Source organism: Mustela putorius, unplaced genomic scaffold (assembly GCF_011764305.1).
Source record: "Mustela putorius furo isolate JIRA1106 unplaced genomic scaffold, ASM1176430v1.1 tig00537227_pilon_pilon_pilon, whole genome shotgun sequence".
NCBI lineage: Eukaryota > Metazoa > Chordata > Mammalia > Carnivora > Mustelidae > Mustela > Mustela putorius.
Window position 1 is genome coordinate 23,486,963 of NW_025422368.1, and position 18,380 is coordinate 23,505,342.

The 18,380-nt window shown below is 35.4% G+C and overlaps 1 protein-coding gene across 3 annotated transcripts in view; it reads right to left on the reverse strand.

Annotated features, from left to right (window-relative positions):
- Nucleotides 1–2,890: 2,890 nt before the first annotated feature.
- INTS13 (integrator complex subunit 13) overlaps nucleotides 2,891–18,380 on the reverse strand; it is a 28,577-nt gene continuing 13,087 nt past the window's right edge. For 2 of the 3 annotated variants that reach the window (XM_045073316.1, XM_045073314.1), the window contains 10 exons: nucleotides 17,201–17,285; nucleotides 14,495–14,584; nucleotides 14,228–14,317; nucleotides 12,984–13,162; nucleotides 11,731–11,901; nucleotides 11,325–11,479; nucleotides 10,804–11,034; nucleotides 8,830–8,969; nucleotides 4,213–4,348; nucleotides 2,891–3,247 (listed from right to left, as the gene is read on the reverse strand). In XM_045073316.1, coding sequence (XP_044929251.1) covers nucleotides 3,208–3,247; nucleotides 4,213–4,348; nucleotides 8,830–8,969; nucleotides 10,804–11,034; nucleotides 11,325–11,479; nucleotides 11,731–11,901; nucleotides 12,984–13,162; nucleotides 14,228–14,317; nucleotides 14,495–14,584; nucleotides 17,201–17,285 — 1,317 coding nt within the window. In that variant the 3' untranslated portion in view covers nucleotides 2,891–3,207. The remainder of the gene's footprint in view (nucleotides 3,248–4,212; nucleotides 4,349–8,829; nucleotides 8,970–10,803; nucleotides 11,035–11,324; nucleotides 11,480–11,730; nucleotides 11,902–12,983; nucleotides 13,163–14,227; nucleotides 14,318–14,494; nucleotides 14,585–17,200; nucleotides 17,286–18,380) is intronic. The other variant, XM_045073315.1, reaches the window with a different exon arrangement.

Consider the following 18,380-nt stretch of genomic DNA (forward strand, 5'->3'; position numbering starts at 1 on the left):
TTTGTTCATGTATTGTTTTTCAGATATTGTTATCTTTCTGTGTTTTCTTGTATCTCATGGGAAGTCTCCTAAAACAGCTAACTCAAATTCTTTATTGGGTAGATCATAGGTCTCCATGTCTTTGGGATCAGTTACAGAAATTTCGCCTATGATCCCTTGGTGAGGTCATTACTTCGATTTTTCACATGCCTTGAAGTTTTGCATAGCTGACTTTGTTCTCCAAGTAGCAGTCAACTCTTCCAATCTTTATTAACTGTCTTTGGGAGTGATAGATTATTTTTAGCCCTCTTGGATTCTAAGGCTATCTCGAAACCATCTCTGGTTATATCTGTTCCACACTTCTTGCTCCCCCTTGTGGCAACATTTTTTACTTTGTACACCTTCTCTGGATCCTGCAGTGCACCGGACAGGGCAGAATGCTGTCAACCTCTCTTACTTCCCCAAATGTGGCACTCAAGTTTGTGATTTCTTTGGCCTGCAAATTTGAGCCAGCTTTCTGCATATGTCCACCAACTATCTATCAGGTTTCTCACCACTGCTAGCAAGAGTGTGCACAGCAAGGTGGCCGGAGTGGTGGGGGTATGATTGAGACATGCAGAGTGCTGGGGGGTGCCCATGGGCCAGTTGTGGTTAGGTATGGGTGAGACATTTCCAACAGCTTGTGGGTGTGTTTCTTTCAAGAGTCTGAATGCAGTCAGTAGGATTCACATACCTTCAATGCCAAGAGTTCTATCACTCTCCCAGTCTTTTTCTGCCTTCCAGTCATGTCACTCTGATTCAGTACTCTGGATGGGTAAAGGAAACCCGTTGATAGTGTCCTGCACAGCTGGGAAAATCAGGTGCACGCTCACACATTCTCCCTTTCACCTGTGAGACAGATAATGGGCTGAGGTCTCTCTAAGCCTTAGGCTGTGCTGCCTTGGAGGAAGGGTGATGCAGGTAAAGTCAAGCTATTTCTTGTACCCACTTCAATGTGTCCAGATCTGTATTTTTGTTTGTTTTGTTTTTTGCTCTAGTGGTGTGTTAAAACTTCTCTAGAAATATGGACTTCCACAAAGGCTCTTTTGTTCATGGGTAATTGTTTCAGGTAATACATTCTAGGGGCTCCTGGACCATGGCAGAGAGGGACTGGATCCAATTCACAAACTAGTGCATAGTCCATAGCTAGGACCAAGGTCTGTCTACCCATTACCTGACACACAGGTAAGCGAGATTCCTCCTAGGTTCTTTGGCATCCGATGCTGGATCCTGCAGTTCCCTCAAAGGTACTTTTGTCTTGGGTGAAAGCCAAATTTTTGCTTTTGGGGTTGGGGAGAGATAAAAACGAGGGATGTCTTTTGCTACCATAATGCTATTGTCAAAATCTTTTAATTAGAAGTGCACCTGTTCTCTCTAGAGTAACTTTGATTCCTGCAATCATTAAGTCTGGACTTAAGCTTAGATTCCAGTTTTGTATGGGTAACTTTTTAAAAATTTAAATTCTATTTCTCTTGACCAATAAGTCCTTAATATAGTTCCTGTTTCAAAAGAACCAACAACTAACAGTCATTCTTCTATGTTTGTCCCAAAATGGTCACTTTCATCAAAAGGCTGGAGTATGTATCTCAAGATAAGGCCAAGTATAGCCTGACACTCTGTGGGGGTGGTGAATTGGGAGATGCTCAAAAGACAGTTATGCAGTTGAAGAGTCAGCTGGATAATGCTGACAACCAACAACATGGAATAATACAGAAGGCCATTGGTACAGCAGTTCTAAATGCAGCCACAGAAATATCTCCCCTTCCCCTTGGTAGAGTATACCAACAGTTCATAAGTAGTACCTAAAAATGGAGACTGCAGTTTAGAAAAGACAAGACTCAACAGGTAGCATGGTCCCAGCACATTGGAAAGGGAGAAGCATAAGTCAAGAGTACAAACGGATCCCAGCTTTTGAAGATGCACTGCAAAGGAATGATTTTGGATGAAGACACAAACGAGGGACTCCAAGTGGGCACAAGTTGAAAACTGGGTATCAAGAACAAGACAGAAGATCAGAAGATCAGAACACAAACAGAATTATATATGATGCAATAATTCAAGATGGGATTATAGCTCCTTAAATCTTCAAGTCACTAATCAGGCCTGCTCATTCCTGTGCATAGGTGTATATTTATACACAGTTGTGAAGATAAAAACATTATAGCTTAGAGGAGTGGACAGATGCAAGGGCTGGGACCAAGACAGGAGTTGATAAAAGAGAGCAATGTAAATTTCACTGGCTTGACAAGGGAGCCCACCAAACCCTTGTTTAAACTGCAGTAGTTTAAATAGAAAATACTGAATCTCTATGTTTAAGCAACGCTTTTGTCTCCTCTACTAAACACTCAAGGAAAAATAACAAGCCTAGAATTAGCATTTAACACCGAAACCTGTTTCTTGTAGCATGTTATGAGCCTCCAGAAGAAGCAGCAAAAGAAGTCTCACCAAACATATACCCTGTAACCATGACATTTGACAGATAAGGAGACCAAGATTCTATTCTGGGTTAAAAGCAAACAACCTAGTAACTTCCTTTCTTCTAAGTCTATGAAGTAATCTTTATAATTCTCTTTAATATGAGAAGTCAGTGGACAGTATATTTTTAGCAGGAAAAACATGCAACATTATTCAAATGGATAAATATAAATTCTGCTTTTAAATGGCTAACACCTACACCACCTACACAAAATAAAATATAAACAAAAACAACATTCTTATTTGGAAAAGCACTGTATATATGCTGCAGATTAAGAGAAAATATTTTATATTGAGTATTACAAATCTCACCTAAATCCTGAGAGTTCTTTTTTAAATTTCTAAAAATGACAGCCATCCAATAAATTACCTGTCTTCTAAAAGAATACTCCAATATTTTGCACTTCAGAAATTTTTAGTTTTTATTTGGCAAAGAGAAGCCTAAGAATTTTTTAAAAAACATTTCCAGAGGGAACATCCTTTTACCATAAAATAAATTTGTGTGATTTGGGAGGACAAATTTCAAATGTATATTTTTTGATATATGTGCCAATTTTACAATTAATACAAAAAAGATAAAGTTAGTTGAAATATTTTAAAAATGTAAAAACCAGTCCAGGCAACATAACTATACAATCTTGCTGTAAAAGTACTTATATCAAATTCTGCCCAAAATATGTATGTATAGTAAATTTTAGTTCCTCAAGTTATTCTTCACTGCCGGCTGGCTTTGCCATTTTCTGTCGTCTCCATTCTGAAAAACAGAAGGAAAAAAATGAGTGGTAAAACAAAACATTCAGTAACTACCCATATTTTTTCTCCAACTTTCACACAAAATTAAACTATATATTCATAGGACAAAAGAACATCTGTCCTTTAGAAAAGGACTACAGTTGGGTCGCTCTCGTTACTCTACCTTCCTTGTTTCACAGATAGAACAAAAACTGAAGCTCAGAGAAATAAAGTCACTTTCCCGACTTTTTCATGGTACCCACTCAAGCTTAAAACTAAGGAAAAAACTTCTACCATTTACTCAAAAATTTATTTTCTTTTCCACTAAAGAACTCCTTTACCAATACATTTTCAAAAGGTCTTCCAAAAAGGATGTTAAAATCATCAGACCTGAGATTTATTTAATTAAAATCAACATTTCTAATACTGTAGTACTTAATAGAAATGTATTTCTCTCCCATTTTTAATAAGAGTCAGTATTGTATATTAAGTGTTCCTGATTTTTCCCTCTGTGATGTTTATTGAGCAATGAAATCCTCTAAGGATTACAATAGATTACAATACAATCCTCTAAGAGTTACAATCAATATAATCAAGTCTTTTATAAGTACCAAGAATCAAAGGAGTTAATTTTTTCTCTTTATAGGTAACATGTATCAACTCATTATATTAGTAATAAAAAAATGCTGAACACATGGGGCGCCTGGGTGGCTCAGGTGGTTAAGCCGCTGCCTTCGGCTCAGGTCATGATCTCAGGGTCCTGGGATCGAGTCCCACATCGGGCTCTCTGCTCAGCAGGGGGCCTGCTTCCCTTCCTCTCTCTGTGATCTCTTCCCTTCCTCTCTCCTACTGTGATCTCTCTCTGTCAAATAAATAAATAAAATCTTTAAAAAAAAAATGCTGAACACAACAAATAAGCAGTGTTTATTACTTTAACTTGTAATAAAGCAATTAAGAAAAACAATTTCTACAATAAATAATACAGACCCATTTTCCTCTTTAAGATGCTGATACAATTCAGCTCTGTTATTAACAGAGTTCAAACGTCCAGCAAACTCCTGATGTTTTCTGGAATTGGCAGTATTGATTCTATTACTCCACAGGGACAATAAGGACACTGGCCCTGGTGTTACATATGAAAGAAGAGAAACAAGGTAGAACTCATTACTTTAAAATTTTCAAATTTAAAAAATTCACCTTTAATTCCATTGTTCATTTTATAAAATTAAAGCAATATCATCTTTCCCTTATTCTAAATGTCCAGGGGTCCCCAAGACCAGTTACTAATTTGGTGATTTGCTGGAAGGATTAAAGTAACTAAATATAAAGTTACAGTCTGGGCTAAGAACCACTGCAGCAACAGAGTAAGGATACACAGCCAGATCAATAAGAGCAAGAGATACACCAAGCAAAGGACAGAAGAATCCACTTGCAAGCCTTACATGCTCTCTCCCTAGAGTGAAGGTTCACACCAAGTGCACGGTCCCTCCAGCAGCAAAAATGCAGCTGTGTATGTAGAAAATTTCTGCCCCAAAAGCCCGTGTAAGACTCAGAACCCTGGGTTTTTATTAAGAGCTGGACAGAAAAGCATTCTCTACCAAACTACAATTACCAAAGTCTAGACTCTCAGGTAGAAGGCAAGTGTTCAGATGTAAGACAAAATAACTTCATCATTCAGGGAATGTGTTAGAAGCCAAGTTCCTAGATGCCAACCAATGGCCAAACTTAATGATAATAGTTTCAAGTTTGCTATGTTATCTCTTTCCTACACAATACAAGAAAAAGGCAAAGCACTAGCACAGTCTAAACAATTTTGAAAAGTAGAAAAAAGAAGACTCACTACCTGATTTTAAGACTCTGCTTATCGTGATCCTAACAGTGTTGTATTAGCAAAAGAACAGACACATGGACCAATGGGACAGAAAAGAAAACCCAGAAGCAGACTTCCACATATAAAATTAATTGATATCTGATAAAGGTGCAAAGGCAATTCAATGAAGAAAAAAATAGCCTTTTCAACAAATGCTGCTGCAACAATTGGGACATTACATAAAAAAGAAAAAGAAAAAAGAACATTGACTCATATCTTACACCATATGGAAAAATTTTTTAAAAAAACCTCAAAATGGATCATGGCCTAAATGTAAAATCTAGAAGTATACAACTCCTAAAAAAGTATGTAGGAATACTCTGTGACTTTGGGCAATGCAAAAATTTCTTATCAATAACACCAAAAGCATAACCATAACATTTTTTTTTTATATACTGGACTTCATCAAAATTGGAAACTTTTGCTCATAAAAGTCAGTTAGGAGAAAGACAAACCAGACTGGGAGAAAATATTTGCAAATCACGTATCCAATGAGGCATTTGTATCCAGAAGAAAAAAGAAGTTCTCAAAATGCAACAAAAAACTCTCAAACAACCCAATTTAAATGTAACCACAATATCTGAATGAGCCCTTTATTAAAGAAATATATACAGATGGAAAATAAGCAAATGAAAAGAGGCTCACCATCATCAGTTATGAGGGCAATGGAAATTAAAACCACAATGAAATACTACTACATACCAATCAGAGGAGAAACAAAAGAAATCCAGCAAAGGCTCTGGAGGATGCAGAACGACCAGAACTCTAACTGCTGGTGGGAACACACAATGACACCCCAGTTTGGAAAAATAAGTTGGCAGATTCTAATAAAACTAGTTATCTATAATGTGTTTCGAAAAACCACTGACAAACACACAACACAGATGAATCTCAAATGTATTATGCTATATCAAATAAGCCAACCTCAAAAGGCTGCATACTTTATGATTTATATGGCACTCTGGAAAAGGCACAATTATAGGAAAAGAAAATGTATCAATGATTATGCAGGACTGAGAGTAAGGGGAGTGTAGGATGATTACAAAGGCATAGTCCTAGAGAATCATCTGGGTGATGGAACTGTTTAACTCACAGAACTGCCCATCAAAACAAGAGCTGAAGAGATTTTCACCAAATCTAGAGGGTCTGTTTGGAATAGCCTAACCTTACATGCAGAGTATATGTCTGGCACAAAATATACTTTGGACAGTCCCAGGAAGTCATTTTTCAAACCAGATGAAACTGAAGTATATAATAAAAGACCCGCAGAAGTTGCTAATCAGAAGAGACATATGACTTAGGTTGTAAAAGAGAACAGAAAAAAAACCCCGAATTTCAAATATCAGCCTTGAAAGGAAAGTTACAAGAGTTGAAGAGAGTGATTTGCAACAAAATCACTTCTCATAGGGGCCAATCTATTTAGTGCTTCCAGTCTGGGAAGCATCAGGGATCTATTTAGAATGACAAGGGAAAAAAAAGTGACCAGCAGATGTAGGTATGTACACAAATTTCTTTTTAAAAATAAAATGGAGGGGGGCGCCTGGGTGGCTCAGTGGGTTGGGCCTCTGCCTTCGGCTTGGGTCATGATCCCAGGGTCCTGGGATTGAGCCCTGCATCGGGCTCTCTGCTCGGCGGGAAGCCTGCTTCCTCCTCTCTCTCTCTCTGCCTGCCTCTCTGCCTACTTGTGATCTCTCTCTATGTCAAAAAAAAAAAAAAAAAAAAAAAAAATCTTAAAATGGAGGGTGCCTGGGTGGCTCAGTGGGTTAAGCCTCTGCCATCAGCTCAGGTCATGATCTCAGGGTCCTGGGATCGAGGCCGCATCAGGCTCTCTGCTCAGCAGGGAGCCTGCTTCACCCCCCCCACCCCGCTCTCTCTGCCTCCTTGTGACCTCTCTCTCTGTCAAATAAATAAAATCTTTAAAAAAAATAATAAATAAAATGGAGATAATGGTATATGTGTTTTCATAGCCTGCTTTTTTCCCCTTTACCTTATATTTTCATTCATTCACTCATTCAACAAGTAATAGTTTAACTTCTATGCACCAGGAAATTGAGTGGTATGATATAACACTAACTTTTATTTTATTATTATTATTATTATTTTTAAAGATTTGATCTATTTATTGTTCAGAGAGAGAGGGAGCACAAGCAGTGGGAGTAACAGACTGAGGGAGAAGCAGGCTCCACTGAGCAGGGAGCTCAATGAGGGATCCAAGTGGAAGGCAGATTCTTAACCAGTTGAGCCACATAAGTGTCCCACACAGTAAATTTTAAAAAGCCCTAGCATTTTGGGCACCTGGCTGGCTCAGTTGGTACAGCGTGAGACTCTGAGACCCCAGGCCATGCGTTCGAGTCCCATATTGGGGATGGAGCCTTCTTAAAAATAAAAAGCCCAATCTTTTTAAATGTTTCAGATTAGTAGTAGAGGCAGGATGTCCACAAGCAATGTCAATCCAAGACTCTAAGTGCTACCTAGTGTAATCCTGGGATGCAATGGAAGCATCTAACTTAATTATAAATGGAGGTCAGGGAAGTCCTTCCTGAAAAAGGATTTGCTTAAGTTGAAATATGAATGATACACATTAGCAAAAGGGAACAGTAATTACTATTCTTGGGCTATATAAATTCTACCCTATGGACACACTTTCATTTAGTTATTTTTTACTAATAGGATTTTGGTTTCTTTTAACTCTTCTTTTAACTTCTTTTAACTCTGCCATAAATAATTTTTAAAGTTTTATTTTCCAAGGAACATAGAAACATTGTTTAGATTAAACCTAAATTTCTCACCCTAATCAATTGGCAAATTGTGGCCTGTGAAAAATAGAGTAATTTATCAGACATTTATTTATTTCCCAAGCACTCTGGCAAATGCCTGAAGGGCAAATACGGTAAGATCACCCTTATCTCTGACTTCAAAAAAAATCAGTAAATGGAGAGGTATTTACATGTATCACATTATATATACACAATGGAAGTATATAAAAAACAAACAAGGCTTCTCCCTAGGATCACCTTCCAAAAGTCATAACACATCTAGCCCCAAGTCTTACTGCCTTAGGGAAGGCATAGTAGCAAGAAACCAGACAGTCCTTGTTACATCATTTGCCATTTATTCTAAAAGGACTAATTCTAATTTATCTTCAAGACAACTAAAGCCTACAATTTCAGGAGCTCCCAAGCCCAATTCATATCTGACAGCCAGAATTCCTTAAAGAAGAAATTAAGCATTTCACTCTATTCAGAGATAAAATGAAATTAAAACATTGTGGGTTGGTTGGTTTGTTTTTAACAATGAAAACATTACTTATAATACCTTTACTGAAAGTCATTCACACCAAATTGTAGACAGGTAAATTAGATCTTTCCCTAAGTTCAGTACGAGTTTAAGGAAGAGTTTGTGTTCAGTAAACCTAGCATACCTGATATAGAGTCAAGAATATAAATGAATTCAAGTTCACATAATTAAAATTTCCTAAAACACAGATTTTATAATAAAAGTGTTTATTTTCCAAAGGCTTCGATAATGAAGGTATGACACTACTTTTCCTTTAATACCAACAAATTCATTTTCTGCCTTTGTTTTCCAAGGCTATAAGGAGAATTTCCCAAACCACATCCAGAAGCAGTTAGTAGCTCTTCCTCACATATGCAATAATATTAAATGACACTGCAGAAAAACTAAATCGGAAAACTTTTTTACAAACACAGTTGTCACCACAGTTCCCACTTTACCTTTTGATTTCTCTATTGGTGGAGTTTCATCCATTTCAACCAGGGGCTTTTTGTTTGGAGGTTCTGGGGAATCAGGCGAATCTTTTATAATCTCAGCTTCAGCCAACTCTTCTTTTCCACGTTCTAAGATTCCTTTTAATCTTTCAGAGGGACAAAAAACAAAATTGAAAGTGTTAAATCTAACGGGTTCAATAATTAAACTAGACTTTGCAAATTGGTTTTAATAAAAGATAGCTGCTCTCACAGAGACCTAGAAACTAATCTAAATATCAACCTCCTCCTAAAATCAGGTAAGAGAACTTAATGAATTAAACACGTTTCCCTTCTCCTTCATCATAATAATGTAATAATTCACTAATGTAGTTCACTGTAAAATAAGAAAACATGGGAGGAAAATTTAGGAAGTTAAATTTTAAAATGTCAGAAGTGTGATCTTTGGAAGAAATGTCACAATTTTAATTTTTACAAATACGGACAAAATACTATTTCAAATTACACTGAAGATTAAGAAATCTACTAACATTTGTGGCCCAGTTTACATGCTGTGGAAATGTATTTACAGTTCACAAATTAAGAACTAAACTCTAATCTCATTTTGAGTTTCATCAGAGAACAGAAACATCTCAAAATATATAAACATCAGTGGTGTCTGAATGAGAATACCTTTTCCCACTCTTCTTAAAGTGAGCTAATTGTTCCAGAAATTCAGTAGCCCTAAGAAAGAAATGAACTTCTATGGTCAAAGAGAATAAAATGTTCTACTTATTTTTGGATATAATGATATGATTTCTAGAATTAGCTTCAAAATATTCCCATGTGGGAGGAAAAGTGGTGGTGGTGGTGAGGTGAGTGGCTGTGGATATATGTGAAATGAGATCTGCCATGAATTGTTAAAAATAAATGAGTAACTATTTGTTCTGTTGTTATAGATGTTTGAAATTTTCCATAGTAGGTTCTGTTTCGTTTTTAAGGGACTTACTAACATGGCCATTACAATATTTACCTGATTCTTTTTCTGATTTCTGGCAAGGAGGTAGAAGCCAAAGCCAGCTGAAATGTTATGATACTTTTATTCAGAAGTATTTACTACTGGGACGCCTGGGTGGCTCAGTTGGTTAAGAAGCTGCCTTCGGCTCAGGTCATGATCCCAGCGTCCTGGGATTGAGTCCCACATCAGGCTCCTTGCTCAGCAGGGAGCCTGCTTCTCCCTCAGCCTCTGCCTGCCATTCTGTCTGCTGTGCTCGCTCTCTCTCCCTCTCTGATAAATAAATAAAATCTTTAAAAAAAAAAAAAGTATTTACTACTTTTTATGTTTTTTAAAAAATTTTAACCTTGATGTTACTGTCTAAATCACAAACTAAGGGAAAAGAGTGTATTACTGAGGAAGGTTTTCAGAAATAAGACTGCTCTTCCTCTATGCTCCCAAGGATATCCTGTGCCTATTTTTAGAACTGCATCTTCCACACTTTGGTGTAATCAATGACTTACATGTCTATCTCTACCACAACATTGTACATTTTTCCAGGGCAAGAATCTTACACCAAATTCACAACACAAACAAGGCATTCAGTATTTACTGAACAAAGAAATAAAACCATTTTTTTTATATTCATACTACATAAAGCAAAAACTGGTATCAAACTAGTTATAAAATTAAATAAACATGTATTAAATGAATGTATGAATGTGCTACATGCAGCATGTGATACACCAAAATGCACCATGGTACCCTATTGTCAATGAGGCACCTCTTGGGACTCCTGGGTGGCTCAGTTGATTAAGAGTCTGCCTTCAGCTCAGGTCATGATCCCAGGATCCTGAGATTGAGCCCCACATCAGGCTCCTTCCTTAGCGGGGAACTTGCTTCTCTCTCTGGCTGCCACTCACCCCGATTATGCTCGCTCCTTCTCACTCTCTCTAACACATAAATAAATAAATACATAAAATCTTTAAAAAAAAAAAAAAAAGAGTCACCTCTCTGAATCTTGCCAAGATTTCTCCTGTTCATAATCTTTCACAGCCTTCTCTGATTTGTCCTCCTTGTCCTCCCTCTTTCGTCCTCGTTTCTTTCGTTCTTCCTCTTCTGGGGGTTTGCTCCTACATGCCATCAGACATTCCAAGACTCTTTGATGTTTCTCTGAGTTGTTGATATGAGCTCTGACAAGGGTTTCTAATTCATTCCACATGATACGGTATTGTTCATCTCTGAAGTAAAGATTTAAAATTGGGTTCTTAAGAAATACTCTTTAAATAATATTGAAGGTCATTTGCTACTGGTAAAATAAAGTAAAAGGAATCATTACACATGGACTTTTTCTTCCTAGACAGTTCATGATGTAACTCTAAGTTATAATATCCAGCTCTGATATTCTGTATTTTGTATCATTTCATCTCAATCATACCTCCAACCATATAATTTACATATGAAATAAGTTAGCTTAAAAACAGTATGTATCAAGTAATGTGATATACAGAGAAAGTAAGAAAAAAACTACCTCTTAGGGCCTTTTCCTCTTGTACCAACTGTGGAAATAGGCAGAGGATCATTTTTCCTTTCCATATCAACTAAGTTGTATATTGTTTTTTGACAGTTTAACACATCTTCTTCTGTCAAAGATTCTTTCACAATAACACTGGCTAATGGAACTACCTGTTAGAATTTTTTTAAGAAATAAAAAGAAAATCTGTCTTGAAAAACAAATATCAAAAGCATCTAGGGAGAACTTCAATTGATTTTAAACATCACCATGGTGAGATAACCTATAACCATCATTTCAATTTTCTATTAGTAATTCTTAATCTACAGCAAATTCCTATATTTGATTCTTTGCTTGAGAAATGATATCTATAAAGAATATATAACCAATCTAGAAGAAAGATTGAAAACTATTTAATACTTACCGCTTGCATGTTAAAAATGGTGGTTTGTGAAATAATCATAGGCCAGTAACGGGTATGTTTTTCTAACTGATCTTTTGCTCGTTCCAAAGGGATCTCAAGACTTCCATCGATTTTGTATCTGGGGTCTAGAAAAGGAGTTAATCTGTTTTCCCTCATAAATTCACCAAAATCCTAATGATAACCAAATAAAATAAAATTAGAAACTATTTTCTAATGTTTCAGTATGGATTACATGTAATAGTCTGTTTCCCTGATGTCTTCTGTCCTGTGATATGCAACAAAGTATTTCCTGTAACAGTCCCCTTACTAATTTTTTCCTTTCTTTTTGAACATGAAACCTATTCGCCTTTATTACAGGGGAGATGAAGAAAGCCTCAAACATAAATGCATTCATGGTTCTACTTTTTAAAAACCAAGGAACATTCATTTTTCTTCACTTATATAATTTAACTCTTTTATATCAGGGATTAATCATATTAGAATACCAATGCTTACTTAAAAAATTACCTTGACATAACATCAAAATGTTAACAGTGGTTATCTTTGAATGACAGAATTATAGGTAATTTATAGTCTTTGTTTTTGATTTAAAAAAAAAGAAATCTGTATTCCCTAAGTTTTCTGTGATGAATGTTTATTAGTTTTCTCCTTATTAAAAAAAGATTAAAAAAAAAGCCTAATCAAAAATAATTACCTGCAGTATGTAACACTTTTTGATTTACAAAGTATATTCCTATACATTAATCACATTTAATTTTTACCACCACCTCAAAGCAAACAACTCTGAAGTACCAAATGTAAAAGAGGGGAGGGGGATTGAAAAAATTAAAATCAGAACAGAACTTCTACCCAAAATAAAACTTCCTTACATATACCTTTAAATAACAAAAATTCAGTGTTATTCCAAAGCAGCAGTGGCCAAATATTGAAAGGTTTTTATTTGCCATTAAGTAATAACTTAAAACAAAATAAACTTCCACCTGAAATATTAGTTCAAATCAATTTCCATTCCTTCCTACAATTTCAGGGGTCACTGCTACCCATATACTTCTAGATACACACTGAATATATAAGGAAGAGTATATAGTGATAAAGAGCTCTTTTGACAGAAAAGTCAAATCAGAAGAATAATATATCATTAACTTCTCCAAACCCCATTTGTAACAGATCTTAGCATGTAACAGCCATTCAGTAACTACCTGCTAAATGGTGACAGAGTCAAAACATAAAATTTATAAATATTGGAATCTTACCGTGATCCGGTAGTCTGTAACTCTGCCTCCGCATCCTTCACTAATTGAAGGCGGATCTTCTAGAATGGATCGAGAACTGCTAAGGACATGTAAAAAAATCTCTCCTCCGTGGCTACTAAGCATATGACTAATGACTTTGGAACCTGACTTTCGTGGTTGTTCCAATAAAACAGAACGACCTGTCAAAAACAAGATTATTCTATCAGTGATGAAGTTCAAATAAACTCTTATTTTTTCCCTTAAAATTTATGTCTAGATTTTTCATTTCATTAAGCCTCATATTTTAAGCAGCATTGGCTAATTCAGTATATCTGCATTTCAAGTCCTAAGAGCCTGAATTCTAGCCTCAGTTTTCTCTTGGTCATGCCAAGTTTACATAGTTATGCAGTTTTCCAAAGTAAGTATAGTGGTCTCTGGTATAACGTTTGGTTACAAAATTTATACATTACAAGTACGTAAGATTTTCCTCCCGGACATCAAGAAGAAAATGGAGACAACTGTTGGATAACTCTTCAAATATCAAAGTTATACAATATTTGGGGGAGAAAGCAAAAAGTCTCCATTCACTTCCACAATACCTCCTATATATCAGCATGGTTATTCTAACTACTTTTTATTTTACATGACGAAAGGTTATTTAATCTGGACTTTATGGAGGCTGATAATCAAATTTTGCTTAATTTTGACCCATCACATCAGTGCTTTCAAACCTGGGTTGTGATCACTGGTAAAGCTATTTTAAGAATTTAAATCCAGTAAATGGACTCTTCATAATTTTTCTTCAATTTTCGCACAAGGAAACCATGGATTCAAAGTCATGTGTTAAGAATCATATGGTATAATATTGAAAATACAGTATTTATGGTTAAGGTAAACTGTGCAAAAAATAAATTCATATATACTTGCAATTTAAAATTCAATAGGCCAAAACAAATAGTCTGTACTATTCTACCAAAAAAATCAACTTAGATTCTAACAACAAAATCTTTAAAAATACTTAAAAAATATATTAAATAACACTTTTTTTAGATACAACAATCTGAAAGGCATAAACTCATCTTATTTTTAAACAGTAAAACTGCTAAAAGGGTTCTTACTATTACATAACTTTAGAAGTGTTTTAGGAGATAAAATATGTTCAGACTATATTAAAGAGAGCTTTCTAGAATTCAGATTTTCACATTTCTTACTAATAATTGCACTTGTAATATTCTCAGACAAAACAACTAAATGTTGAAAATTACCATTTAGAAGAAAATTAGTAAGGCAGGAGGAAGGTCTACTATTTACGTCTACAGGTGAAATTCGGTAAGCGCCAGTGCAATAGTGTAATTCTGAAATGGAAGAAAACACTGATTTGAAAGAATATAAAGAAATATTTCCATAATTAAAAGAGAAAAAAATGTTCATTGAGGCCCTAACACAATGAAAAACAAAAATTCAAAAAGACATACATACTTTAAGAACCTTTGATTGGTTCTTTTCTCTCTCAATTTCTTTAAAATACCTACCAATGTTATTTGTCCTGGGTGTGCACCACTTTAATGTTATTGTTTCTTTAAACGAGCCTTCTCTACTGCTGCCTCCTATGTGGGTATCACCTTTAAGAATAAGCCAGAAAAACAATATGAAATAGTTACAAACTTCAAATTGTTAACTCAAGACTTCCAGAACAGTTTAAACTCTAGGCAAGAAAATACCTCTCAGAGAATATCATTTTTATACAGTCTCCTAGAAAGATACCAAGTAAAACTTGGATATTAGCTTTGATTAAAATAAATTATTTAACTATCCTCCATATTTCTTATTAATCAATCATTTCAGTCACTGCACTGAAAATCAACAGCAAAATAAAAAAAATTTTTTTAAAAGATTTTATTTATTTATTTGTCAGAGAGAGACACAGTGAGAGCAGAAACACAAGCAGGGGGAGTAGGAGAGGGAAAAGGAGGCTTTCCAGTGTGGAGCAGGGAACCCAATGCAGAGCTTGATTCTAGGACTCTAGGACCTCTTTTTGACCTGAAGAGAAGGCAGATACATAACGACTGAGCCACCCGGGTGCTTTAGGAGCAATTTTTTTTTTTTAATTTTAAGAATCTACAACTGCTCCCCTCTGACACCATTAAATGATAAGACAACAAGGTTAAATATTTAAAGAAAGCTTCAGAAATCTAAAATACACAACTGATCATCCTGAATCCTAATGAATTTATGAGAAGAAACATAAAATGAACTGTCTGCAAAGTAAATATAAAAAAAGATAGAACAGTGAGCATGTTTTGCCTTAATGGACTCTAAAGCACAACATCTAGAGTGACTAGATGCTAATAAAATAATAATGAACAAATGCAAACTATAAAGTTGACAAAGCTTTGAAGAAGATGTATACAGTACCAGGAGCATCTATAAAAAGAGATCTGACCTAATCTAAGACATCAGGGGACAGTTTCTTTGAGAAAGTGAAAACTAGTTTTCATCTAAAAGGTAAGTAGAGGGGCACCTGGGTGGCTCAGTGGGTTAATGCCTCTGCCTTCAGCTCAGGTCATGATCCCCGGGGTCCTGGGACTTAGCTCAGCAAGGAGTCTGTTTCTCCCTCTCCCTCAGTCTATCGCCTCCAAACCGTGTACATGCGCACACACTCTCTCTCAAATAAATAAATCTTAAGGAAAAAAAATAATAAAAAAGGCGACAATGACTACCAATTCAGGGCTCAGAGCTCCTCAGTTGTTTTGGGAGTGTTGAGTTTTAGGACTCTGAGGCAGTACATATAATTAGGCAGTAGCAGTAGAATCTGTAGATCTGGAGCTCAGGTAAGATGTGCGGGCTAAAGTGTAAGCTTACTCGTCAAAATCCAGCTCTTATGTCATCTCTGGAAAGCTTGCCTAACCATGGAGGCATAATCACCTGCAATCCCTACATTCTCACAGCACCCTGTTCCTACTGCAAAGCTAGCATTTTACATAGGTTGCCCATATGTCACACATACAACAGGTCAATCAATAACTATCTGAAAGAAATATTTTGTGTCACAAAGAACACTCTTAATATTTTTGTTTTAAAAAGTAAACATTTTATAGGCGCCTGGGTGGCTCAGTGGGTTAAGCCGCTGCCTTCGGCTCTGGTCATGATCTCAGGGTCCTGGGATCGAGTCCCGCATCGGGCTCTCTGCTCAGCAGGGAGTCTGCTTCCCTATCTCTCTCTCTTTCTGGCTGCCTCTCCGTCTACTTGTGATTTCTCTCTGTCAAATTAATAAATAAAATCTTTAAAAAAAAAAAAAGTAAACATTTTAAAAGTTGGTTATTACCTCACAGATTCTTAGTAATTTCCACATACTATATTTTTAAAAACAAGTTATTTACATTCCTTTGTTAAACATAAATAAAACCATTTATCTTAACAGTTTTTCTCATGTTAGAAATCTGTATTGGGTTAATTTCAAGATTCCTTATACATGTAACAAATGTTATGACTGGTTGAAGGTATTAACTTCAGAAAAGTTGTATACAACATGATCAAAGTCAACCATTTATTCTCTGATAGCATCAACTTCCATAGAAAATATTCTAAAGGACTTAACACAAATGCCAAAACTTAAAGGCAACATCACTGAACTTTAGGAATGGATGGAATATTATAGTTCATCTAATAATCTTCAATTCAGTAAAGTATGCAAACTGAAGTCTACAGACAGGGGTCTTGCTAGATGGTGGCAAAGATTTAGCTAAAACTCTTATCTATTATCTCCAGAGTCTTCTCCCCCAAACCATGCTGATACAGTTACAGAAATGATTTTGGCGATGGGATCTACTGACTCAATTAAGTTTTAGGGGAAAGAAAAGAAATTTAAATTTAAAAACAACTGGTTTTTATGCAGGCAAGCTGGAAGTCTATCACTTTTCAAGTCAGTTCTCGTTCTTTTTGCTTTCCCAAAGCAGTTTTTTTTTTTCCCCCAAAGCAGTTTGCTTGCAAAAGGAAACTATGACATGACTGTCATGGCTATCCCTCTCAGTATTTGTTCTAGTCACCTCGTGTTTCCCAGAGGAAAATTCTACAGAATGCTAGTTTCATGGTCATTAATAGATAATACTGTGGAATAAGTGTGGAAGGAAATGGCCACTATCCATCAGGTTTGTTTACTGACAAACTTCTCAAAGTTGTTAGTATGCTTTCATATGTCAGATCTTACAGAATACTAGCTTCCGACATCTCTTACTTACCACTTTTCAGGAAATCCACATGAGCGTCTTTGTGATGAAGCAGTTCCACATCGTAATTGGCAGATGTGTTAGCATGTTGTTCTTCCTTCAAGCAAAATTTAAAATAACTTGGTTTTATTTTCAAAATAATTAAGTTACTTATTGTTCGTTTTGCTTCTTACTTCAAGTGAGGTAAAATACACGCAACAATAATTAGCTATAATGGGAAAGTTTGCTCAGTGATTAATCTATTTAAAGATGCAATAGTTTTCCAAGGCAATATGAACTCTATATAAAAATTACTAGCTATATATAAGTAATAAAGTATTTAATGATTTTTCTTACATCAGAATTATCATAAATGATGACTCTTCCAAACCGTTAGATTTTTTACTCCAAATGTACCGTCCTGCCAACACTGCCATAATATTTACATATAAATATATAAATATTTATATATTTATATGTAAATATTATATAATTGAAAGAGTTTATACAAATTATAAGTGAAGTAGTTCTTTACAGGAGGAAATAGCATCTTTAAATACCTATAAGAAATTAGCAAATACCAGTTATATGAAATAGCAAATACAGACTAATAAACAAGTTTAGTAACTTGTTTTCACTAATTAGTATATAAGAACTTCAATATTATCTATTTACAAGAAAAAGATATGAAGAAAGAGTCACACCAGTTGCACACAAATATGATCAAATTTAAAAAACAAGGTATCTGTCACCCTCAGAGTATTTTTCTTGTAATTCATGAAATTACATATATTAAAATATATTACGCTAATTTACTTGATAATTGCTTCTGCATCCAAACCATTCCACTGGATAAGGCTACAATCTCTATTAGAGAGCCAGCCATTGGTATAAGGAGGAAATTAATAATAAACTGATCATATTTCTCAAAAAATTTAGTGTTCATTATGTGGCAGCAAAACAATGAAACTGGACTTAAAGCCAATTTGAATGTTTAGATATGGTGACTACTTCATATTTGCAAATGTAACCAATAAAATTAAATTCAACTCTGCTCAGTAAAAATTCACCTGAAGCTTATTATGGGCCAGGCGTTGTGCTGGTCCTAGGCAACTGAGTGATAAAATAATGGAAATGAATAGGTACCAACAGATTCCTAACAAAATCCATTAGTAAAATCATGTGACTTACATCTTCTGTTTCAGCTGGAATA